The sequence below is a fragment of the Medicago truncatula genome, chromosome 5 (assembly GCF_003473485.1).
Source record: "Medicago truncatula cultivar Jemalong A17 chromosome 5, MtrunA17r5.0-ANR, whole genome shotgun sequence".
NCBI lineage: Eukaryota > Viridiplantae > Streptophyta > Magnoliopsida > Fabales > Fabaceae > Medicago > Medicago truncatula.
In genome coordinates this window covers 40,562,190-40,588,614 of record NC_053046.1, presented here as the reverse complement: position 1 = coordinate 40,588,614, position 26,425 = coordinate 40,562,190, and the positions used below count along the sequence as shown (strand labels likewise).

Here is a 26,425-nt window from a genome sequence, read left to right as displayed (position 1 = left end):
GTGTTAAATGGTGGAACTCACAAGATTTCACTTAATAAAAAATGTGTTGGAAAATAAAGTTTAGTTAGTATGGAGTTACTCATAGACTCCAAAGACACAAGTTCAACTCTCATTGCTGGTAGGATGACATCTTTGATGGATAATCGGAAAACGTTCTCTGAGATCTAACCATTTTCTTTAAGTTTAATGGTGAGCTTTCTAAATTAGGAATTCACAAGAGTGTCGATTGAACTTGATATTAATGGTGAGCTTAATTCCCACTCTAAAATTGGTGCTATTTTTCTTGACGAGCTTCTTTGCAATTATATCCTAAGTTTGGTATAAGTTTTATCAGGAACAAGCAAAATCCATTGTTCATTTGTTAGCCATGGGGTCTTTCTTATAAGTTCGTTACCAGGTTTTTTATTATCAAACCAAATATTGTATTGAAAATTTTGAATGAAATGAGTTAAGTTAGATATTAAATTTTGAATGAAAATTTGGCTTGCAGAGCTTCTTTGCAATTATATAACTTTTTGATTAACAACTGAAGTTATTTAGTTTATCCAAATTAGAGAAGTCAATTATAATTTTTTTCGTTTTAGATAAGCTCAAAAAATTCGTTACTCTTTATTATGATTCTTTAACATATCACTTAAATGGCTCACGCTGTTGAGGGGGGAAAACTGGGCTAAGCAACAACTGATCTTCAGTTTAATATCACCACAGACTCTTACATTAGAATTTTCTTATACAATCTCCAGCCTAATTTTCCTCATCTCCTTTACCATCAGCAACTTGGAGTTATATATACTTGTTTAAATATATGGACCCACTTTCCATGCAATTCAATATATTTTTGGGAATTTTAAGTTATGATTGGAATAATTTTTTGAGTTCGGTTTTATATTTTTCATTTTCTAATTTTGATGATATGCTGCTGCAATATATTTTTGGGTTAATGGAGAATTTGATTCGGGGTTTTGAGTTTAGAACAAGGATGAACATAACAATGAGTTTCATGCCATTTAAAGTGTATTTGAATAGACATTTTTTGTTTGTTGATGGAAGAAGGCGATGATAAAAATATGAAGATAAGATTATGCCATGTGGCTTACCAATTCACCATTTTTGTAGAAAAATATTTACTTGTAATGAGTTTTGCAAATAAACAGATAAAAAACCTCAAATGTAATATAATTTTGCAAAAAATAAATAAATAATAAACACATAATTATACTAACACAAGGTTTTCCCGTCCTACTACTTCATCTCCTTGAAGTTTTTCACTAATCATCTCACGCCGCCTTTGAATCCGCCCTAGATCATCTCACAACTATTTGCTCGAGTTTATGGGCATATTTTAGAACATTCGTAACAAACTCAATTTCAAACCAATTGCCAACACAACCTTCAAATTCAATAACTTTTAGCTCATCATGAGAGAATCCTTCAATATCCCTACTATCTTTCCTAAACCCTAAACCCTAAACGAAAGTTTATGCAAAACCTAGTTGTAACCTTGAGATGGCATAAAGATGAACTTACGATCTTTGGTGTTGATGATTTAAACTTACAAGAATCTAAATAGAGCTCTTCAAGTAGTAGACAATTAGATACCAAACTTTCTATGAACATTTCATTCACTCCACAGGGCTTACATGAGTTTGTTATAAATCATATACCATCTTTCATCTACAATACTGCTACTTAGTCTGAAAAAGAAACGTGTTCAGTTTGCTTGGTTGAATTCATAGATAATGATCGAGTTCGTACCATACCTCTTTGGCTCCGTTCAAACGCTAACTGTCCTTTACATCCATCGCCAACAACAACAACAAGGACGGACGGGTGGACTTTCCGGTCTTACCCCCTTATTCATTTGCTTCTGAGTGAAGCTCGTCGCCGGAGAGGACAGTCGACGACGTCCCTGCCACCACATCTACATCTTAGTTTCAGAGGCAGAACACCGGTTTCTCGATTGAGGGGATCATCGAGCCAACTGACGTGTTGTTTCGCCGGAGCGATGGACAAAGGGTTAATTGCTATCCGAGTACTTTTTTCTTTCTATTTTAGTAATCTTTATTTTACTAGAGTTTTTTTATAAATTGGGAAATGCTAACCAGTGTCGGACACTCATTAAGGAAATCAAAAGAGGAAATTTTTAAACCAAAAGGAGAAAGCATTTAATGCAATTTTGAATGTAAATAGGATTAAATATGTTTTTCATCCATGCAATTATAGGTCATTTGATTTTGGGTTAAATATGTTTTTGGTCCCTACATTTTACACGATTTTGAGAATAGTCCTTACATTTCAATAAATATTTTTAAAATCCCTACATTTTTCCTCCGGTAGCGTAAATAGTCCCTGCTGTCAAATTACTAACTTGATGCCGATGTTGGCGGTTCAATCTCGGCGGAGAACTTCACTATGAGCTTCACCACGATCTTTCTCTGCAATGTCGTAGACACGGATCGTCGGTGTTCGTCACGCTTTCGGTGAAATATGTTGGTTTAGAGGGGAAGATTTGGAGGCCGAAAGCGATGATGTTGTCGTTGAAAGCGCTTGCTGTTGTGGGTGTGGAAGGTTTTGTGGTGGAGATTTGATGGGGTGGGGTTGAACTTGTTATGATGGCTTGTGTTTCATCAACATGACACTGATGGCAGGGACCAACTGCACTAACGGAGGAAAAATGTAGGGATTTTAAAAACATTTATTGAAATGTAGGGACTATTCTCAAAATCGCGCAAAATGTAGGGACCAAAAACATATTTAACCCTTTGATTTTTCATCCCTGGACTTACTAATCCTCCCATTTTGCCCCTGCAAATATTAATCATTTGAGTTTTGGTCCTAATCACATTTTATTATTGAGGTGGCATGTGATTAGTGGTGTAGCAATGACGTGGCGCAAGCTGATTGGATAAGGATATTGCTGAATCAAAAAAATTCACCCGAAATTACCATTTTACCTTAAATTAGTTGTTTGAAACGATTCAAAAATTAAAAGGACTTGTTTGAGACTTTTGAAACTTAAATGACTACTTTGAAAAAAAATGAAAAACTTAAAGGACCTTTAAATCCATTTGACCTATTTTTTTATTATGGAATGAAAATGACATGAAACTAAGAAACAAGTTGAGGGGTATAAATAGAGACATCTCCATGTAACCTTCAAAAGGAGCACGTGAGCACATTATCAATAAATCAGTATGCTTGTTGGTTTTGCAGTACGTGTATATACAATTTTTAGAAAGATATAAGTGAAAAATTATTATAATGTATGTTTTTAAAATAAATTAAAATATTAATGTACATTATGATATTTGAGAGAATTATAATATCACTATGTGAGGTATAATGATGGGGCTAGTTAATTACTCACGTATGGGCGCGACTTGTCCTTTGTAAGAGTTATGTGGTTTAAAACTTGTTGCATTTGTTCTTTGTCAATAGTAAAAAATGACAAAACATTATTAATTTCTTTTATCCCTAAAACACAAATAATGTTTTTCCATTATTATTTTAGCATCAAATGTATAAACATAATAAACGAGAATACAAAAATCATAAAATATATCATCAAATAATTGCAACAAACTTTGCAAATATCACAATAACCAAAGTATCAAGCCTAAAATAGCATAAAATTCTTGCAAAAAAATCATACAAAAGAACCAAACGGTTGGAGCTCAAATGCAACATTACAGGTTGGAGCTCATCAAGAACTTAAATTTCAATTAGAAAATTGAGATTACGCAACCTAAACCGTCAAATTGAAGTGATCCGAACCGATTTGATCTGTTTTTCTGGTTTTACTAAACCTATGTACAGCCCTACTTCGAGGCATGATAGGTTTATCCACCAACAATTCAGCTAGAATGCAACCAGCACTCCACAAGCCAATTGCAGCACCATAATCTGTAGCACCTACCAAAAGTTCAGGTGTCCTATAACATAATCACAATAATAGAATTGAACACCTCAAAATGTTGTACAATTGATGGACAAGTTGGTTATCTTAAAAAGATTCTTTGCAGCCAGGAACTAGTTCCTTTATAAAATACACAAACTACTTTTGAGCATGACTTTGACTACAGAAAAAAAAAGTCAATACCTTAATCCGTCGGTTTGATTCACACAACATTAGCAGTTGGAACCATGCTTCAGCAAATGAAAGAAAGGAGGCATGTGAGAAGCAGCCACACAATACTTTCAACTATTTATATATGTGGTTGGAAATATGGTTTGCTAGTTTTGCTTCTTACAATACGCAAGAGATTAATCAAAGCTCAAGTAGAAATAGAGTGAACCATTTATTTATAACAAACAATATAACAGATCCACCAAATATGTCAATCAAGAATAGGAATGAATCACCATATAAAAGATAATACTACACTAAAAACTGTAATAAGATTTATGAAACAGAAATTTACAATTTACATAGCATAGAAAATCAAACCAATGCATATTAGATGGTTAACTGTTTTAGTACATAAGTAAGATTTCTATTGTAACACATAGAAGACAGGAAGTAGATATGCAGGATGGGGTGAAATGCTGAATATAATGACAGTAGGCATGGTTCGGGGAAACACGACCAAAACACATAACTTGTTCTTGCTATTAGAATAAACATAAACATATACCCTGAAACAGAAGTTTCAAATTGAAAGAACATACTAAATGAAAAGCATTGTTCTTGTTATTGGAACAAACAAAACATCAACTTTTGTTTAAGCTTGTAACTATATAATCCGGCAACGTCTCCAATGGACAAGATGGTCTTGCAGAGGCCTGGGCCTCTTTGGCGGCCTTGACAGAGATGAGATTAGTCTTGTTGTGGTTGGGTTGATTTCGGTACATTGCTGCTGCGTTGAAGGTGAGATGAGGGCCTTGTCTTAGATCTTCTAAGAAGAGTTGATAATCAGATTGCCACTTATCCGGAATAACAACTGATCCATCATCACAATTAGTCTTGGCAATCAAAATTGCAGCAGGCAAGTAGCCGCCATTGATGATGTTGGTGTTAGCTCCTCCTCCAGACAAGTCATAACCAAGAGCATAGTCACCGGATTTTAAAATATGACCAAGATGAGTCCTGATTTGAAAAGTTGTGTCATTATTTCCAAAATTTTCCACACGAGCAACCACGGCATCAGCTAAACGGTATTTTTTAGCAGCAGTAGAAGAATCAGCAGCAATCTCCTCCCCATCCTCTTGGAGGACAATATTGAGAACAAAATATTTGACTAACTGAGTCCTATTGAATGAATGCGTGAAAGGTGCATTCCAGTAGTGATCAGCCTTTAAGGAAAAAGCGGTCAAGGTAAATGGATCAAGCAAAGTAGTAATTTTTTTGGCAACCCTAGTGCATATGACAATATTTGCACCGAACGAAGCAGCAACATCAGGAGGCAGAAAAATCAAATCCCCGCAGCAAATGGGGACGATTTCAACAAAAAAATTGTAACTACACTCGGAAGGAATCTGATGACAATGAATCTTAGAGGGAACTATGTCCCTTATATATTCCACAAGACACGAAGCATGATCTAAACTGTTGAAATAGAAAGTAAAACCTTGATCGTTGCGTTCGATTCGCTTAACACCGCTAAGGGGTTCAAAACAGTTCATAACGATGATTTGCTCCACATCAAAGAAAGTACGCAGATGACAAACATGTTCTTGACTTACCTTCACAACCATAACCGGGCGTCGTCGGCGATCCTCCATCACCTCTTTCTCCTTCTCCATTTTTGACCTAATCTTTTGCAATAAACTGCCTCACTCACTTTTCTATCTCTTTATGTTGGGCCAAAATTTTGAGTTCTAAATCGCGTCCTCCTCGTAATATTAATATATATAATGTTAGTTTTTTTTTTTTTTTGGAAAGAATATATAATTTTTGTTTTAAAAGAAGAAAGAATATATAATTTTTGAAAGAAGAAAAGAGTATATAATGTTAGTTGAATTTTACACTTTATTCTTGGCCCACCTTACTACTTTCTAAAAACAGAAAGAAGCTTAAGAACGGGATCCCTTGCATCTCCATTGTTGTTGGAAAGTTGATAACGTCTTTTATCTTCGTGATTTCCATATTTACTTGAAACCTTTTGCTAAGTTTTCTTCTTTTTTCTTTGCAGCTTAGACCAGGGTGTTGGGGTCAGTTTCCTTCCTCGAGTGCGGTGAGTCAGATCGATTTTTCTCTCCATAGTAGAATTTAGGGTTAATAGTGTTTTTCACCCTCGTAAAATATGTTATTTCCGGTTTTCGCCCCTATAAAATTTTCGGTTTGAATTTCAGCTCGTTTACGAGGGTGCCAATCAAACCGAAAATTTTATAAGGGCGAAAATCGGAGATGACATATATTACAGGGGTGAAAAACATCATTAACCCTAGAATTTATAATACAATGAAGGGGATTTTTAGAGGCTTTGAGATGGCTTCGGGTCTTACGATTCAAAAAATTACAAGTCATCTCCATGAAACCACCATCCACATTCACATCTATCAAACTATTTGTTGTAAAAGTGCCTCAAAATTGACAGCAGAAAATTGGTGGCCGATTCGGTGAGCACGGTGGCCGATTTGACAGCAGAAAATAAAACATAAACGTATTTTCGGGCCTAGATTTGTTCCAGTTTTATTGAGGATTCTTTTACTATAAATATAAACATTGTACCGGTGTAAACCTTGAGATAGAGGGGCTGAAACAAGGGTTTAGAAAGGCAACAACAAAACTAGGGTTTGTATAGAGTTTGTCTCTTTGGCAACAAACACTAGGTTTGAGGGTTGATTCACCTTGGGAAACACTATTAGGATTGAGTCTCTTGGTTACGGAAAGAGATTGGAACTTTGGGTAGAATTAGGCAGTAGACTTATTCTTGTAACCCATTGATATCTCTTTTGTGACGTTACCAATTATATAGTAAAACGGATGGCTGCTCTCTCCCACAGACTAGGTCAATTTGGACCGAACTAGGTCAAAACATTCTTTTGTGTTCTCTCTCACTGTTTTCTACTTTTGGCTTGAGTTTATAATTGTTTCATACACTTTGTTTTGGTTGTCCACTTGCTCCACACGTCAAGTTTGTAATTGGTGTGATTTCTCGTCGAATTCACAACACTACTCTTAACAACAACAAAAAAAAATTAACCTTTAACCCAAGGTTTATTTTGCTTCGAATCTAAAGGTTAATTTGTTTTTAAGAGTAGTTTGATAGGTGTGAATGTGGATGATGGTTTCATGAAGATGGCTTGTAGTTTTTTGAATTGCAAGAAAGGTGGGCTAGTTTAAATACTTGGGGTTACCGGTTGGTGCTATAGCCCCGGTAATTCTTTTACTTGGGATCCACCGTTGGAGAAAATTGAGAAGAGGCTTAATAATTGGGTAAGTAACAAACAGTGTTAGCCTTGGAGGACATATTGTGCTCTTAAACTCCATTTTAAATTCCATCTCAATTTTCTATTTGTTATTGTCCAAGATGCCAAAAAAGTTGGTTCGGAAGATGGTGGCGATTCAAAGGAATTTTTTGTGGGGTCGTGTGAAGGGGGAAAGGAAAGTGTGTCGGGTGAGATGGAAAACAGCGTGTCTTCTCCACAATAAGAGAGGTCTTGGGGTGAGAGATTTGGGGTTGGTGAATTTGAGCCTTTTGGTGAAATGGCGGTGGAGATTGCTGCAAAGTGAGAATGCACTTTGGAAAGAGGTTCTTGAAGCAAAATATGGTGTGAATATCATTAATATGGGAATAGAGTCTTTGAGGGCGGTTCCGTATTGCGCCTCAAAGTGGTGGAAGGATATAGGGTCGTTGGAGAAAATTGGTTTAGTCGTGAGATAGTCTGAAGGATAGGAAACGGAAGAACTTCGAATTTTTGTATGGATCCTTGGGCTGGCGGTGCATCCCTTAGGGAGCCTTTTCTCCGGTTATATTCTCTCTCGACTCATAAGGAAAGTAAGGTTAGGGAGGTGGTGGATTTGGTGGAAGGTAGGAAGTTGTGAATGTCTCAACAGATTGTGTATGGTGTGAGGGAGTGGTGGAAACATCAACTCATATTTTCTTGCATTGTGAGTTGGTGTACTATGTGTGGAGGAAGCTTATGAGTTGGTTGGGTGTTAATTTTATTATTCCTGATAATTTGTTTTCTCATTTTGAGTGTTTGATGAGGGAAGCGAGAGGAAAGGCGTTGCAAAAGGGTTTCTAGGTTAATTTAGCATGCGGCTATCTAGGTTTTGTGGCGCGTGCGGAATGATAAGGTGTTTAATAAAGTTAGATGACGAATTGGTAGAGGAAGTCAAAGTCCTCTCTTGGATTTAGAATTTACACGGGCTTAAAACGTCTCCTTGTCTTTATTATGAATGGTGTTGGGATCAGGAGGATTGCCTTAAGAGGTAAGTGAACAAAGGGGTGGAGGAGCTTCGGCTAAGCTGTGTGGCTTTGCTGTTGGTGCTAATTGTAGGCTGTGTTATGGATGTTGTGATGTGTTGGCAGGTTTGAGTGTGCTGACTGTAGGCTGTGTAATGGGTGGTTTTTTGTGCAGCACATTTGGTGTTTATTGTGTATGTATGAGGGGTTTTCTTTGTATCTTTGTGGGCGCATTTTTTTGGCCACTGTAAGACATTTGCTTTTGCTGCTACTTTGTATTTGTTTTTGGTTGCTTGTGCACATATTTCATTTTTTGTAATGATGGTTACCTGATGAAGTTGGAGTTCAAAAATAAATATAATTGTCTAGGATTTTTATAGGAATTTTCTTTATTGCCTCGTCATGAGCAAGTTGTTCTTTCAATCTGGCTTCAAGTTGATGAGAATAGAGTTCCTGATGAAAATTTGTAAAAGGCTTGTCTGGTTTTTTCGAGATAAGGAACACTTAGAACTTAACATGGTTTCGGTTTCGAGATGTATTGCAACAGAGCCAACTTGGTTAACTTGCAAGATTTGTATGGATGATTTGAAAAAAATAAAAAATCTTCTTAAATATGGCTAAGTTCGAATAACAATTAATTATTGATCCACATAAATAGTTTTTTATTTAAGAAACAAAAATGAATTATATTAACACTGACACCACAATTGTCGCAGCACAAGATGTGCCAAAATAATCACGGAAAGAATACAGTCAAGTCAATCAAACACAACAGTCAGTCGATGTTTAAGCGGATTCGACCACCAACTATGAATACCGATTCTAATTTAATTTAAGGGTTTTTGTTGTTGTTAAGCATCTATAATTAATCCGGTTGAACTTGTGATTTTTTTTAATGTTGATGACAATAAAGAGGGAATGACAACAATTGTTGATGACAACAAGGGTTTTGGTGATCCACCAACTGGTCGTGAATTGTGAATAAAAAAAAAAATAGAATAGGGATGATATAACCATATCATTTGGGGCATAAAGCCCAAGTTGGGGCTACGCTAGCAAATATACAAAAATTTGGTTTGTAATTAGTTGTTGGAATAAGGTGGCAGCGCAAAATATTGTGCAATGCCTATCTAAAAGTTGTATATCAATCGTGTTTCTGATGGTTAATGATGTGAATTTTGCAACTACGCCAATGCATTTTCCTTGGCCGAAGAAGATGTGTGTTTTATAGGACGAAGGTTGGCAACACTTGCATAACTTTTGGACAGTATAATACCTAATTCTCTGATTAGCCAATACTTGGTTAGTCCATACACTTGAATTCAAAACGGAAGTGTGATCATATTTGAAAATTTTGTTGACGCACAACTTATCCCACTTATAACAGACATATCTACTTCTTGGTGACTTCCGAAGAAACCGGATCACAACTTAGACTTATTTCGCTTGTATTGAATACAAAATCTTTACAAAATGTTGCATGGTCTAGTCAACACAATTTTGAGTACAACAAGACTACTGACAACATCAACGGTTTTTTATATATATTGAAGTTTCCTGGCATTGTGATTTGGATGTGAGATATGCTACTCAACACTCTTGAACCGGTTTATTTTATAGTATATTTTGTTGATACCCCTAATATATATATATAGGAGTATGGACACTCACATTTTTAGAATTTTTCTTCCCTAAAACTCAATGCAATATTTTTATGAAGTCTCAACTTAAACTACTTTCAGAAGGTATGCAAAAGAGCAAAACAGTTGCATATGTTTATGGTATTCAACATTTTATAAGTAAAGCTAGAAGATTCAGAAGACAAGACACTTATGTTAATAGAAAATAGAAAAGGATACATTCAGATTGCAGACAAGCAAAGTTATTCGCTGGTTATGTTATGTAGGAGAGCAATCAAAAATAGCTTATACAGGAGAAGTGGCAATGATCCTAATCCTACTTGAACAATATGATGAAACACATTAGAAACAATTCAACATGTTAACCGTTAACAAAGATAAAATGATGATTCAATTAACAATCAACAATACTCACCTTTGGAATTTTCTCACACACTTTTAAGCTTCCATAGCATGGTGAACTCAAGGAGTAATAACTTCCCCACAAGCACCCCTATATCTGTTTGTTTTCTATATTTGGCCAAACCTATTGAACTCTTGCTGCAATTACTTAATCTATGTTATTTAACAATTCAAGCAATTACGCACCATGGATGAAACTAAAATTTATTGGACCAAACCCAAATATCATAAATTAGTAATAATGAATTGCTCTGTATCTATCTAATACTAATAATCATTCTTTCTAGAAAGAAATTATTATGGATAATAAATTTAAAGTCCTTTAAGTGGTTTGAGTGTTAGATTGGTTGCAACTATCCTAGTAACATACACTTGCCCACGCGTCACATCTTGAGAAGAATCCCATCACCTTCACTCATTCATTGTCTTGATAAGCCAGTTAACCTTAGCAGATATTTAGCTTTACTATATCTCTACAATGTTCTCTTTATTCAAAATTTCCACTCATAGTATAATTAGGAGAATATGATTGCAAAAACAACCAATCCAATCCTTTCTCCATTTAGTTATTCAAAATTTCATGAACAACTTTCTAAGGCACTAATCAGATATTTTTCAATTGCGGTCTTTTGATTGGATGAGATTTGAACTTGCAATAACAAAATAGATTCAATATTTGCTGAAAGTAATGATATAACAATTGATTTTATTCATCCATTAATTCCTTTGATTGAAACCCGTATAGATTAAAAAGTCTTGGATGGAAGAATTGGATATGATAGCTATTGAAAAAGGAAGCTAAGTTATCAAAAGTAGAGACGGAGAGTTAGTACCGAATTGGAAGGAAAAGCAGGAGAACCAGAGCTGAAGTCACATGTTATTGCCCTTCCGGCCAGTTTCAACAATGTTTGTATCATGAAAACATATATGATAAATGAGAATGGGGACCTGAAAGATAACAAAATTTCCTCATAAACATGAATCTATTCAAGCTTCCTTCCTCAAAATTTCTGGGTCCATCGCTGATGATGTTATTGACTAGGTTGAACCATTTGTCTTCTAGGTATGTGTATCTAGATATAAATTGTTGCTTGATCATGCTTTAATATGTAATTTAGCATAAATCTGTCCGCAGAGTAGGATATGTCAAAAAAAATGCTTAGGCTACCAAAAGGCTCTTCTAAAGACAGTGCCAATTATCAAATCTTGATAGTATTCTTTTGATTTGATTGCAGTTAAGGATTTTCTATTAAATTAAGTCTTGCTTAATTTGGTCAAAAGACATATCTATCTTTCACTAGATTAGGACTCTATCAACCAATGCATTTGTGAATTTTTGCATCTACAAAAATGTGATAATAATTTGCCTGTTTTGAATTTGTTGAGTTACACATGTGTTTGTGTGTGTGGTATAGCACTATATTATAATACACTTATGAAGAACCATATCTTGGAAAGAATATGTTAGTCAATGTTGATGTATATTATATTTGTGTGAGATCTATTTTTTCTTCCATGATTCAAATGGATGATATAATGTCTTTAAGAAGTTCAACGATGATGTTTTGGTTCTAGTTGATGTTTTTTGTTCAGATAATTGATTGCTAGAATTTTGTTATATCCTAAGGTTTTGTTGCTGCACATAACCTCCCGGTTCTCTACGAAGGGTATGACGATCAGATTGATAACTTCGTGTACAAGGTACTTGATCAGATGCAAAACCAGTATAGGAAGGTGGATTCTGGTTTGCTTAGCAAAATCCCCAAGGGAAATATCAAAGGAAAGAAGCTTGAATAGAGTCATGTTTATGTAAATGATTTTGGATTCTGTTTTTGTTGCTTTTACTTTGGCTCTAAGAATTTCTTTTACTATGTTGGAGTCTTAGAAAATTTCGTTATGTCCTTATTTGAGTGGGGAAGGAGATTTCTGATTTCATCATTGACTCTTGCACTTGCAATCCTCTTTTGTGTACCATCTATGAAGGTGGTCCTTGATAAAAACCAAAATATTTTCTTTTATACAATTCTTTTTTTCTGAACCAGTTGTTTTTTTATCGATCAAAAAGTGAATTGAAACACATACCGAAAGGGCAACTGAAATTTTAAGATTCGTATTGTGTATATAAGCTAAACACCGTCTAATTTTTCACTGTCACAACTAAACACATGCCAGCATAATATTTAAGATTGACATTCTATATAAACTGAATGTGACACATGCTAACATATTTTCTAGTAAAAGGTTAACAGTAATAACTACACAACAAAAAATAATCTTAACTCCCATTAAACCATTATCAAGTGAAATGGGGGAGAGATTCGGAACTGATCCCACTTGGATTTCAAACGTTCCTTGAAGTAGATGTGCTGGCTGTAGAAGGTCCAAGGTTCTGGTGTCCACCATGATTTATAAACGCTGCAGAGGATCCTTTTGGTCTATTACCATACCGTTGTGGCTGTGGCTGTGGCTGTTGCTGTGGCTGCGGCTGCGGCTGCGGCTGCGGCTGCGGCTGTGGCTGCGGCTGTGGCTGCGGCTTCCCTAGATTTGTCGCATTTACCATAGTTGTCAGATTGTCCACGCCATCAGTGGCCACTGACATGCCAGAACACCCATCACAAGATAGAATGCAAGCTATAGCATGTATAGATGCCCCTAGGATGGGAGGAAGAGGATTGCTCGGATATGTTACCTGAAAATGTGTAGAGATATATTATAAGAAAAGGAATGACATGGTATTTGCACAAATGTAAACCATGAAGAAAATTAAAGTAAAAATAGGTTTGTTACTTTGTATAAAATTGCCGCTGACAATCGCTCTCTTAGGCAGTATAACAGAGAAACATCAATTGCTGTTGAACCAAAATAAAGCCAACGGTCCACGATTATTCTAACCATATCATCGGGGGAGGACATGAACTTATCCTCATTGTTTCCAATGGATTTAGTATCCAAATCCATCCCATCATCAATTCCAGCTTCATCTCCACTCCCTTCATCATCGTCGTCATCCTCCGCCTCCTTTTTATGATCATTCTGTTCTCCTGGAGCAACAGCAATCTCAGTTGAAAGCAGCAAGAGTGGAAGTGGTCCTACAAGACTGCAATTCTTTATGTTAACACCCATATCACCGCGAGTAACCTCATCAAACACAACTAGAGTGTGGCCTAAATTTCTCTTGAACGACAACTTAAAATTTGTGGAACGGTTGTGCAAGCGAACTTTATCACCACTTGCAGTTTCAATTATAGCCCTTTTTGCACCTTTATTTGGAAAACATAATCTCCCAACCATTGGATACATACCAGATACCAAAACCGCATGCAACACACCAGGGTCATGCGCATTCATGCTGTAGCTTGAAACATCAGAAAGAATAAATCCAATTCGGATAAGTTCCTTTTGGAGCTGCTTACGCATGCCAGATAACATCTTCATGGCGCCTCCAGACACAAAATACTGGGAACAAAACCGAGCTTCTAGACCCATTTTCTTTGAATTATTCCAACATTCAAATGCAGCTAGTACGGCAAATTGATCACCACAACCCCCATATAAAGAAGCAAGTTCAGTTTTGGCATCTGCGGCTCTCTTCTTGTCTTCAGGTAACATTGGAAGTGTAAATGGATCTTTATAATCAGATGCGCATGCTAGGGTTAAAGCTGGGTCAAGGCAGTTCATTAAGATAGCAAAAAAAAGCATCCTGCTTATCAATGGGTGAACAGGTAGAGAACCAAGCTTCTCTCCAAGGTCAGTAAGCGTTTCATCAGTTGATAATGCACCAATGTCACGAAGGACGACAATTGCATTACGTATGGACTCAGAAACTGGTGGGTCTAATGTCTTCGCAAGAAACACCTCTATTTTGCAGCTTGGATCAAGCATCTTTACCTGTCACAAGAGAAAGAGCAGGAACCAAAATTAATGCCGAATTTTTTAGTCTTTTTTATATAAAAAAATTCAATTCATGAACATATTCCCTGTACCCAATAAAAATATCAATATCCTGCTAATTTTTTATTGGATTAAATTAGAAATTGCATTGAGTGGGTGTTTCTCAACTTTTAAAACTAATTTAAAATGATACAGGATGAAACAAGTTAAATAAACCAAAAAAAAAAAAACTAGTTTAAAATTAATTTGGTTTGAAAGCTTTTCAAAACTGATTCTAATATTCACAAATTTCACTTTTATCATGGAGTATAATATTAATAAGCTCCAAGATTTTGTGATACCAATTTGAGAAGATGAATACCTGCAGACATAGCTCCTCAATAGGCATTCTCTTGAGTTCTGGAGTCTGAAAATCTGGCAATGACGCTGCTCGAAGCTTTGAATACAAATGATAACAAATTCCAGGTTGACAACGGCCAGCACGCCCTTCTCGTTGCTTCGCACTCGCTTTTGAAATCCAAGATGATTGAAGAGTTGACACATTATTATAAGGATCATAACTCTTTTCCTTCATTCGCCCAGTGTCTATGACGTACACTATATCATCAATGGTGACAGCTGTTTCAGCGAGATTGGTTGAGAGAACAATTTTGCGGCAGCCAGGAGGTGGACGCTTAAAAACCTTCTTTTGCTCCAAGGTTGGAACCATTGAATGCAGAGATATGACCACAAATTTTGATGGATTATTAAAAAAAGAGGATGCTAGCAACTTCTCGCGCGCTCTATTTATATCATCCCATCCTGAAAAAAAAACAAGGATGCCTCCATCTTTTGAATCAGTACATATTTTTCTTATCAGCTGCTCTATCAGAACAACATCAACTATTTCGGGTCGGACTCTTTCAAGATATTTGTTAAGTATACTCTGCTCTTCTGTCGAGCTGGAACCATCCATGTGTTTCTTTATTATTTCAGCAGCTTCTGGTTGGTTTTCCCTTTCAGCAATCTCTAGTGCAGTTGTTCCGTCTTTGGACCTTAAATTGCAATCAGCACCAAAAGATAAGAGCATGCACATTTCACCAATTCTACCTTTTCCGGCAAACACCATCAACGGTGTAAGGCCAGTTAAAGAATGCTGATAATTGAAGAGTTCTGGGGTTTCTTCGGAAGAAACTAATTCTGACAGTAGGTCCCACTCATCATTAGACCAAGCCAAATTAATAGCTTCATCAAAGGAAAGCTTATGTTCTTCACTTATCATGTGATTGTTTGTTGGAATACTAAATGTGGAACCATCATCATTGCTTGATTTTACCGCAGAAAGTACATCCTCCAAATAGTATGTTTTGACCTGAAGAAAGAAATAGCAAATAGACAATATAGTAAACATAAACATGTGATAAGAAAAAGAATTGGTCAATTCTCAATCTACTCTATCAGTACCGGATAAGTGAACCCTGGAACTTGGATAACTGGGCATCCCCCAAAATATTGAGAAAATCTCGCAGTATCAATGGTAGCACTCATTAATACCTAACATTAGAACACACCAGAAAACAGATAAGGTTAAAATATAAGCTGAAATGGGAAATAATATGTATATGATTTGAAAAAGAACTTGGGAGAATGAAAGAGAAATAGAGATATAAAAATATAATTGTAATACTTAGAACTGACCAGACGTAGATGAGGATATAAAGGGAGCATGTCTCTGCAGATAAGTTGTCAAAAATCAGAAATATTAGTCAGAAAACCAGACAAACGCCTTAAAGACGAATGATCTCACAACAGAAAGAAAAAAGGAAAAAAAAAAACTTTTGGAGGGGGGATTAAAAATAACAGGTAAGCTATTGTGTCCATGTAGGTAGCTCAGTTGCTAAGCTAAGAGACCCTGAAGAGTTTTAACTTATAAACAAGTGGTTGAGGGTTTAAATCCTAGAAACTAACATTTGCCTATCCAAAAAGTAAAAATAAAGAAAGCTATTGCCATGCCATTTGAGTTAAACTAAATCTTGCGATCACGAACGACCAACTTTACCCTAAAAATTATGCTATCAGATGCAAATTATCTTTGGACAAGCTTAACCTAAAGCCCAATTTTATGCTTGCTTATGCAACGGGCACTTAAACATTTGTATTTAACAATTATACCAGGGTAGAAAGTAAAAGCTGAGATATTCCTTTCAAATTTATACCTCATTATTGCCAACATGAAGTCTGAATATCGGTCCCTTTCATGAATTTCATCCTGAACAAGAAATGAATGTCACCTCATTTTTACAATACATATCTTGCAAGGACGCAAATATTATGCTTCAGATATGCCAAGATTCTTGAACATAGAATGTACGAAAACGTTTCAATTCAGTTCTCAGTTCTCATTAGTCACAACAAAGTCTTTAATATGAAAAACTGAAAATAGATTTCACAACAAAATAATAGAAAAGCTAGTAATGAAGAAACGTGAACTTGAAGTATATATACAATATTAATACAATATTTTATGCTTTGGCAGAAGATAAAAAATAATTTGAAAGAAGTACCATAATGATGTGAGTGATGTCAGAAATTTCATCCTTCGCAGGATTTTTCATTGACCGACGAGAACCCTTAGAAACCAACACCCTTAATAGAACTCCAGTAGTACATAGCACAATAGATGATTGCTGTCCACCTTTGCTATCTAAGCGTATCTGAATTGTTTATTTTTACGTTATAGGATATATCGGATAAAAGGAAAGAGAAAGAATAAAGACTTTGAATAATGATTATGGTTTGATTTGATGATACAAAAAATAAAGTGAACACTAGCCCATATTTTTACTAATACATGACTCCAGATCCTAATTAAATAGGGAAAGACCTTAATAATAATTAAGTCATATGGAAACCAATTTCAAGAGATGCTCTAAAATAAGAAACTTATCCTATGAGATGATTTAACATGAAGAAGATATTTTCATATCTTCTAACAGTTGCTATTGTTATTATAGAATTTGTATTTTCTGATTGAATATTTGTGTGTCTATAATGAGATCACACTATTGTATTTATACTAGTGTTACACTAAATACATGGAATAACCACTAGACTAGGAAGTAAATACATTGAATAACCACTAGACTAGGAAGTTCTGTAATCCTAGGAATATAGAAAATCAGAAGTTGTTACACTTATAGGAAATATTTACAATCTATAATTCTTTCTAACAGCTATAAAATGTAAGTCACGTGAGTATTATATGAAAGGCATGTAAAACACTTGATAAGCTAGTAATGTTCTATTAAGAAGCGAAGTGACCAATGCTAGGAATGGAACTTGCTTCAACATTAAGTTATTGAATGTTGAAGGAGAAAAGTCGTAATAATTCTATAAAAGAAAGAAATTACATGAGGAAGAGAAAAGAAAAAAAAAATTGTGAATTGAGTGGTTGGCAGTGGCGAAAATCATACTTAGTAGTAACTAATGACAAATTAAAGATCTCTTCCAACACATCAATAAAAAAAGTGCATTGTGAATGCTTATCATGTGATTGCAAAAAATTGGTTTGATGATGATAACAATTTTTTTATAAGCAAAACTGGAAAGTGCATAAGCAACATTATGATTTATTGACAACAAATTAACAAATTATGATGATAACAGTTTAACAATGCTCAATATTCAACAAATATTTCTAATAAAAAGTAATGAACAAAGGATTGCAGCACCATTGCTACAAAGAAACGCAAATAAATTTACCTTGTATCCAACATTTTCTCCAGCAGCCTCTCCTCTCTCTCTAGAGATTCTTTCAGAAACTAGACATAGAAAGGGTGCAAGAAACAAATTTCAATTTAGACTAAAACAAGAACATCAAGAAAATTAATGTTTCGAAAAGTTTCCCACCTGACATTGCAGAGATACGCCGTGGCTGAGTGCAAAGTATCTTACATGTCTCACCCTTACCCCACATATAATCCAAAATATATTGTGGGACCTGAATCATGAATTAATATTAATTATAAGTCAAACAGAATGTTTCACATGGCATACAAAAACTGTCAAAAAATATAGGTCTGTATACAATGATGGGATTACTTGTGGGAGAAACCCAAAGCTGGATAAAAACATCAATATATAAGTAAATCATTGATAATTTTGAAACCGTTAGCAACAAATTATAATAAATGACGTTGTACCGTAATAAAGACAAAGCAAAGAAATTGCCAACCTGAGTAGTCTTTCCGCAGCCAGTCTCACCGGATATGAGAACTACCTGCTTTGAAAAACATGCAAGGAATATTAAGATCAAAACACGTGCAAAAATCCAATCTTCAAGTGTTGAAATTGGATTAAGAACAAAACAATTTCTAAACTATGTTCCAACATATTTAAAATGTCAATGTATATTAGATAAACTTGATTATGGTACTATCTGTAACCAAGCTACCATGTGGATAAATTTCAAAGGCAAATTTGCAAAGCAAAAGATATCATTAACCTGGTGGGATTCAACTGCTGATGTAATTGCATCCTTGTAAGATGCAATCGGTAGCTTAGATCTCAACACAGTGATCTGCGTGAACAAAAATCAATTAAATGATTCAATAATGAAACTATTCTTTTGCAAGTGCTAAAATAAACATACTACAGAAAAGGGGAAAAACAATACAGCATCAATCCAAAAAAAATCATATACACAAGGTCTTTGAAGTTGAATGGAGAGGGGGAAACTGACCACTTTCAAGTCAGATACAGTCTCCCTTCTAGAAGTTACAGCTTCCAATTTCCGAGTAATTTCATCTTTTGTCATTATGGGTCTGCTAAAAATATCAGAATGCCTATGTCTTGCATTGACCATGCTGCCGCTCTTTTCTCCAACCATATCCTTCAAGTTTCCATCACCAGGTGGAAAATGAGCAAATAAATCGCCCATTGCCCGTTTTGCCTCTTCCGAGAATGTGAAATGAGGAAGATTCGCAGACTGATTATCACTCCCGCCCTTCTTATTGCCTTTTCGAACCGACAATCTCCTCTCCTTCCCAGTCCTACACAAAAGGGCAGGTTCATTATCAACAACACACCATGTAAAAATTTAACCAAACACATTCTTCCTTTACCAATTATTCCATTGAAGAATTGTGCTGTCCTTAACACTCACTCACCCATAACTTTTAGACTTAAACCCCATTTTTTGGGCCAATAAATGTGCAAAACGACGGTCATCATTGGACAAACCAGCTTCAAACTTGTACTCTGCAGTTAACAACAACAAAAACACCCAGATTTCATAAATGGATATAGTCAAACAACAATCATAATTAACAATTACAATAAATATTTGGCTTAAATATGCAAATTGTCCTTGTAAAAATACTAGTACTAGCAAATATACAACTTTCCTTTTGGTCCTTCTTGTTTTGTTTTTAGTTGCAAAATTGATACATATTGAAATTGGTATTATTACAATGACTAATTTCAATAACCAAAACAACAAAACACCAAGTACTAATAGCAGAACTGGTATATTTGCAAGTACTAACAAGTATGAAATATTGGTACAAACACAGACACAGACACCGACACCGGACACGACACTGACCTAAAATGAATCAATTGACCGTAATGACATGTGTCAATGTCAGACACCAAACACAGTTTCCATGAGAAATGTTGGTGTTACAGAGCTAATAAAAACAAAGAAAATATTCTACATGAACTGAAAGCAAAAAATGTATATATGCATCATGCATGTACTAAAATCACATTTAAACCTAAATAATTTCATTGGGTCATAAACTAGCTAAAAAAAACCAAGCTTGAAAATAAAAACAAAACCCTAAAATGCAAATATCCAATTAATCAAAAATATCATAAATGACAAATGAACACCAAAAAGACGATTTTTTTTAATTTCCATCGAAAAAAATGAAAACAGGCCATATAATATTTTGTTCATAAAACGGTGAAAAAAGCAAAAGGGTAAGTGTACCTTCTTCATCAGAAGATTGAAAAGATTCCAAAGTTCGAATTATTCGACGCCTGGTAGATTCATCGATTTTGGTAGGTTGAGCGTACTTCTTAAATCTTGCTAGCTTGTTGGCCTTTTTGTTCGACACGTTCGACATTGTTGTGAATAGAGAATGAATGAATCGAAGAGAGAGAAAGGTTGTTCAAGGTTCAAGCTGCCGCCATAGCTGCAGCTGCTTCTGCTGTGTTTGCGAGCTTTGTGTTTTGTTTATAACTTTATATATCACTTCCAATTTCAATTCCAATTTTTCCCCTAACAATTCTTGTGCTTTTTACTTCTTTTTTTTTTTTTTTTTTTATTTTTGTTGGATCTTTATGCACTTTTTCATGAAGTACATTAGGGGTGGACATCGGGCGGGTTCGGGCGGGTTCGGGCCCAAACCCTCCACCCAGCCGAACCCGCGGGTGTATAGTACAGACCCAATTTTGCCCAAATATGAGATTCGGTTTGAACGGGTTCGGGTAAAAACGGGTTGCGGGTTACACGGTTCGGGTAAAACGGGTTTGACATCTTACTGGGCGTTCGAAAATTTAGCCCAATAAATTTTGATGTGTTTTTTTGTTTTGTTATTTTTTCTATATTAAACTAGTTTTTATGTTTGTTTAACTTTGTTCTTGTCAAAAAAATTATTTTGATATATTTTCCTTTCAAAATGGGTCTTATTTTGACGTGAATCTCAAAGAACTAATACAAACCATTCCTTAAAAAATAAAAACTAATACAATCCATGCTTAATAATTTACAGACTTCTCACTCTCAAAGAAAATAAATACATTGGCCTTTAAAATAATAATAGTAACACTGGATCTGGACAATTAAATACAAATACAATGTTCTCAAACTCCTTGATCTTCCACCGAATCAAACACATCGGCTCCTTGAGTTCTTGCAAATGTTTGGAATTTGAGGTAAAGGATCCACTACCACTTTCCATGTGTCTATACAAGCAACATAAATAACACACCATTAGAATAAGAAACCCATACACTGAATAAAGTTCAGATCTTGAAAAGTCTAACAAACAAATTCAATTGCTACTACTACAAAACCAAATAAACTATATATAGTAAGATAAATTAGTACCTTTCAGATCTAGACATGCAATATTTCATAATTTGAAGGAGTGAAAGTGAGGAGGAAGGATGAAGATCGATTGAAGTGGATTTCTTCCTCTTTGTTTGTGTTAGGGTTTTATGCGTTAGGTAAGAGAGTGAGTTGAGAAAGAAAAAAAGATGAAGGTGGTCATTAGTGTTGGTGGTGGTAGGAGGTAAGGAGGAGAGCGCCGCTAGGAGTGAATGTGAGGCGTGAGTGAATGAGAAGAAAATTAGGGTTTCATGTTTTCTACGGTATATATATGAACGCAATAACGGGCGGGTTCGGGTACCCGCGGGTGAAGTTCCTCTCCCCGCCTTTGCCCGTTGATACCCTTGTGTACCCGTATTTGTGACCCGTTTGACCCGCGGACCCGAATTAACCCACTCAGATCAGTTTTTTTTTTCGGTTTTTTCCGGGTTGGGCCGGGCCACGGGTCCTTGTCCAGCCCTAAAGTACATACATACATCATGTCCTTTTTAGAATTCAATTACGTCAAGTTATTTTCTTTACTTTTCATTTTAAATAAAATTAACAAAAGAAAAATAATGACCTAACAAATCAATGTTTGAGTTTTGATCTACTGATCTATCTTATTAATTGAAATAAGAAATTACGAATACTATTAGGAGAAAATTTGGACAAAATCTATGTGCATTTTTTAATGTTTTTTATATGGTTGGTCACATAAAATTCACATTTTATAGTTTTAACAAACTTTGAGAAAATTGTGAATTTAAAAAGTCTTTGATAGTTATGAGTACTATATGTAAAGAAGTACACTATAAAAACACATAAGAAAATGAACATAAGTTTTGTCTATGGTACTATAAGGTATGGTCAATCGTTATAAATTGTTTGGTTGAGCTTTGTCGTTTGATGAATTGTGATGGATTTGACCATTTTGTTAAGATCGAAGAAAAGATCATTGTCATCGGTCGTTTAACTGTTTAAGCGTCATCTCATCAAACATTTAAACATATAGTGAAATCTAACTTGGGTCTTGCTAACGAGTTTCTCGAAACACTCTTTAAGCATTCCAAATCAAACAATTATTCTTTTAAAAAGTTAAATATTTTTATTTTCAATGTTTAAATACACGCATTTTCATAAATACTAGTACGATTTTTAAAGAGCATCTCGAAGTAGTTGTTAATATTTTTTATCTAACTTTTAAACCTCAACCAGGACGAGGGTAGTTCACCACTCATTCTCACAAATTCCTCATCATCTATCAATTTTTATGAAACTTAAGTTATTTCGTTCCACTCAACCAGGACGAGGGTAGTTCCGCGAGTGTTTCTAAGAGAGTGTCTAGGCGATTGCTGCTATCCATGGTGCTACGGGAGGCTGAGGAAAGGTTGACGGTGAGTTGTTTCGTAGTTGTTAATGATTGGTGATTTGAAGTACTTGTGTTGCCTCACGAAGTTTTGGTGCTTGAGTAGCATGGTGTCACAAGTGAGATTGAAGTTAAAAGTTCACAATTAAAGGTTCATGGTGGCTTTTTACAAAGTTAAAGATTAAGGACGACGGTGAAAGTTGTTGCTAGGGAGTTTTTTTTATTCAGAAAAAATGTGTCTTTTTTAGAAGAGGAAAAAAAAAGTGTCAAACTATACAACGGAGAGGGCCGATAATCACATTTAAAAAAACTGCAGCGTGGCCCAATAAAGAAGCATGTGTCAATATCGACTGTAAAATCGTCTGTCCATAGCATCGCTCATCTATCTATATATAAATATATAAAAGGGATATACCTTTCTATGATATATTTTTTTACATTTTTACCTTACATTTAAAATTTCATTATTTTTATAATATTATTTAAATTATTAATTAAAAAATTAGTAAAATCATATTAAAATAGAAATATCTATAAAAATATATAAAGAAAAACACCCTTTTGGGCTGGATTTTTTCTTCATTATTAAATATTTTTGACCTTAATGAATAAATGTTTTTTTGACTTGACTATAAAATTTAAGTAAAATAATAAATTTTCCTTTCAAAAAGGTATAATAATAGATTTTGACAAAACAGGTATAATAATAAATTCCTTTCAAAAAAGTAATAATAATAAATTAAATAAATAGTCATGATTTAAATTTCATGGTCCTTTTATTTATTTATTTTTTTATGCCAAAAGTCCTTTTTTATTTTGTACAATAAATTAAATAAATAGTCATGATTTAAAATTTCATGGTCCTTTTATTTTATTTTGTTATGCCAAAAATCCTTTTGATTTAGTGATTGTATATTGTTCTTTCAATCTTATTATAGGCATCTGGGTCAAGACAGACAATAACATGTTTGTCTTTTCATTCTTATGTTATAATAATATATTTATTTATCAAATACAGACTTAACTAATTTTTGTAACTTATTTTTATAAATAATGATTTAAATAATATATATAAAATGTTAATTAAAATAGTTTAAATGAAGGATATAGTTGGAAGAAAAAAAGTCAATTCAAAGTGCCATATCCCCACTAGTTAACATGATTGATCGATGGGTCTGGTTATATAATTAGTTTGATTGATATTTAGTCAAACACGCTTACAAGATTCTTGTGCATGTTGATCAACTTAACTTACATATTTTTTCTCATTTGATTTGAAACAAAGTTGTACCTTTGAAAGTATCGTTATACGTGTGGATACTCTTTAACATAAGGATTTTTATCAAGGATCATGTATTTCACCGTGGAGTGTTGCCTGATACTTCTTTGTTTTGTTCAGGAGGGTGTGGGAAGGAGGAAACAACTAATTGTCTTTAATTAAGATGTGATGTTTTTAGTAATGTTTGGAATGGTGTTTTTCGATGGTTGGGTATTTGTTTTGAGAATCCAATTGACAATGGAGAGCTTGCTCTACAATTTTTGTGGTGCTTATATGTTCAGAAAGGGAATTTGTATGTGTTTACTTAATTCAATATTTTTACGATAAACAACAATCTTTCAAAGCAGCTATTGGATCGTATCAAACTTCAATCGTGTTGGAAAAATTACTCTTTATTTTACTATCAATGACATTAGCGAACAACAAATATATAATTTATCATACCTCATTAATTGATGTAGCAACAGACATTATTGAATGTTTGTGTAAAATTTGCATATACACTAACATTGCATATAACTTAAACTCTAAAAAAATTATGATTGCTCACTATTTCATGGATACTATGTGTAATCTTTGAAAGAGATTGATTGTTAAGCATCGTGGTATAAAACTTGTTTACACGTACATCCAACGTTGTAATTCAATGGCTTGAAGATTAGTTGGTGATGGGATTAAACATAACAGGGATTTTGCTTCATCCCTATAACATGGGTTCTTATTTTTGGTTATCCTCGTTACATAATCTAGTATGTATGAGGCTTGTTGTAGATTGATTGTATTGCGAGAACACACTTTCTTTATTTGGTTGGGTGCCCCATTCTCGTTGACAAAAGTCACACTCATATCCATGCAAAGTACGTATTTTTGTTTTGTTATTTGGGCAATTGTATTATTATCTCAGAGATGATCGTGTTCATGATACAAGATAGATGAGAAGGCATATGATCATTTTATAAGTGGCTCATTTATTTTAATTATTTTATTTATTTAGTTTACTCAAACTAAATTTTCATCAAGCAAATTCAGAGTACAATCTAAGAAAATATGAAAGCTACGACAAAGAGTTTTTTAATTGAACCAAAAAATTTCGTGGTTTATTATATTTTATTATTTTAAGTGTTTTTAAAGTAAACAATATGTTACACTCTCTATAAGTATGTGATGAAATACTTTTAAACATCTACAAATTATATTTTTAAATGTATGAAATTTTTATTTTTAACACCATCAAATATTTATGTGAAAGAAAAAACATTGTCAAATATATTATGTGTGTGTATGTGATCCAAAATCATTCAATAATTTATATCACATACTTTCGGTCAATTTATATCACATACTATTATTTAGGCTAAAATATGGTTTTAGTCCCTGCAAATATGCTTCGTTTTGGTTTTAGTCCTTGGTAAAAAAAACATTTGTTTTTGGTCCCTGCAAAATTTTTTGTTTTTGAAAATAGTCCCTGTTTTTGAAAATAGTCCCTGGAGGGACTATTTTCAAAAACAAAAAATTTTGCAGGGACCTTTTTTAAAAACAAAATATTTTGCAGGACCAAAAACTACAAAATTGGTTCAGTTATAATGTGTCACGTATGCAAATCATCATAAAAGTGGGATCCGGGACTATTTTCAAAAACAAAAAATTTTACAGGGACTTTTTTTTTACCAGGGACTAAAACCAAAACGAGGCATATTTGCAGGGACTAAAATCATATTTTAACCTATTATTTATTTGATTCTTTAAAAAAAAATATATTGGATAAATTTTTGTGGGGTCAACACTTGTTTTTTGAACGGAGATAAACATCAAATTATTTGATAACTTATTTAGAAAAGACAAGCCAACGGAGGCAGTTGCCCTCAATATCTTTAATGTAGATCAGTGCATGTCTCCACATCATCATCTTCTGCGCAATCTAGTCCTTCTAACTACCAAAGGTTGCAGATGACCACCGAAATTAAACGTTAGTGCTTGAGTCAAGTATGTTGATGCAAAATTCATAATGTGGTTTTAACGATAGCTAGTTGATAACCCGTATGTTGATCCATATTACTATCTAATCTGTGCTCTCGAGTGTATTATGATAAAGACAAATTTCAATCCTAATCATCATTAAGAATCTTAAGATTTCTCATAATTCAAGTCAAATGAAGAGAAGTAAACAATTCCTTTAGTAGTTCAGGACATTTATCTTCATCCTCAAGTGATCAGGATGGTGATCATCACGATTCTAGTAAAGAATGTTACGCTATCCTCTATCCTACCACCTGGTCAACATTCTTTGCATATAGTAGTTTTTTTTTTAATCTTCCCATATCACTAAACGTGTATCCTATATCTTCTTATCTCTCTTCATGGCTTTTACGACTCTCCAAAAATCTGGAGCTACTTTTTTTTCTTTCTATCCAATAATTG

The 26,425-nt window shown here is 34.3% G+C and overlaps 2 protein-coding genes and 2 long non-coding RNA genes across 5 annotated transcripts; 1 reads left to right on the top strand and 3 right to left on the bottom strand.

The window, feature by feature from the left end:
* Positions 1-4,374: 4,374 nt before the first annotated feature.
* On the bottom strand, positions 4,375-5,834 carry LOC11423329 (60S ribosomal export protein NMD3). Its single transcript, XM_003617284.4, has one exon. It carries the CDS (start codon positions 5,740-5,742, stop codon positions 4,711-4,713), a length of 1,032 nt encoding a protein of 343 aa, XP_003617332.2. The 5' UTR covers positions 5,743-5,834; the 3' UTR covers positions 4,375-4,710.
* A 4,902-nt stretch (positions 5,835-10,736) lies between these two features.
* Positions 10,737-12,314, top strand: LOC11425819 (uncharacterized). The gene is made up of 2 exons (XR_003012125.2): positions 10,737-11,456; positions 12,021-12,314. It is a non-coding gene; the product is annotated as an uncharacterized lncRNA (long non-coding RNA).
* A 148-nt stretch (positions 12,315-12,462) lies between these two features.
* LOC11429946 (DExH-box ATP-dependent RNA helicase DExH6) lies at positions 12,463-20,566 on the bottom strand. 2 transcript variants are annotated; one of them, XM_003617282.4, is made up of 14 exons: positions 20,259-20,566; positions 19,432-19,522; positions 19,005-19,314; positions 18,768-18,842; positions 18,498-18,542; positions 18,173-18,263; positions 18,026-18,084; positions 16,828-16,977; positions 16,480-16,532; positions 15,962-15,995; positions 15,728-15,817; positions 14,646-15,635; positions 13,181-14,281; positions 12,463-13,082 (listed from the first exon to the last, which is right to left on the bottom strand). In XM_003617282.4, the coding sequence occupies exons 1-14, from the start codon at positions 20,392-20,394 to the stop codon at positions 12,735-12,737; spliced, it is 3,573 nt and encodes a 1,190-aa protein (XP_003617330.1). In that variant the 5' UTR covers positions 20,395-20,566; the 3' UTR covers positions 12,463-12,734. The 2 variants fall into 2 exon arrangements, with proteins under 2 accessions (XP_003617330.1, XP_024639437.1); XM_024783669.2 differs by lacking the exon at positions 20,259-20,566 and having other exon boundaries at positions 19,387-19,524.
* A 405-nt stretch (positions 20,567-20,971) lies between these two features.
* LOC120580719 (uncharacterized) lies at positions 20,972-21,624 on the bottom strand. The gene is made up of 2 exons (XR_005646452.1): positions 21,381-21,624; positions 20,972-21,235 (listed from the first exon to the last, which is right to left on the bottom strand). It is a non-coding gene; the product is annotated as an uncharacterized lncRNA (long non-coding RNA).
* Between the last annotated feature and the right edge of the window lie 4,801 nt (positions 21,625-26,425).

Excerpts from the sequence above, each read along its gene's own strand:
- LOC11429946 (XM_003617282.4), bottom strand. The coding sequence starts at position 20,394 with ATGTCGAACGTGTCGAACAAAAAGGCCAACAAGCTAGCAAGATTTAAG. Across the intron at positions 18,843-19,004 it reads CTGTATCTGACTTGAAAGTG|ATCACTGTGTTGAGATCTAA; the intron begins GTCAGTTTCCCC and ends TTGTTCACGCAG. Across the intron at positions 15,818-15,961 it reads TATATCCTCATCTACGTCTG|GTATTAATGAGTGCTACCAT; the intron begins GTCAGTTCTAAG and ends TTCTAATGTTAG.
- LOC11423329 (XM_003617284.4), bottom strand. The coding sequence starts at position 5,742 with ATGGAGAAGGAGAAAGAGGTGATGGAGGATCGCCGACGACGCCCGGTT.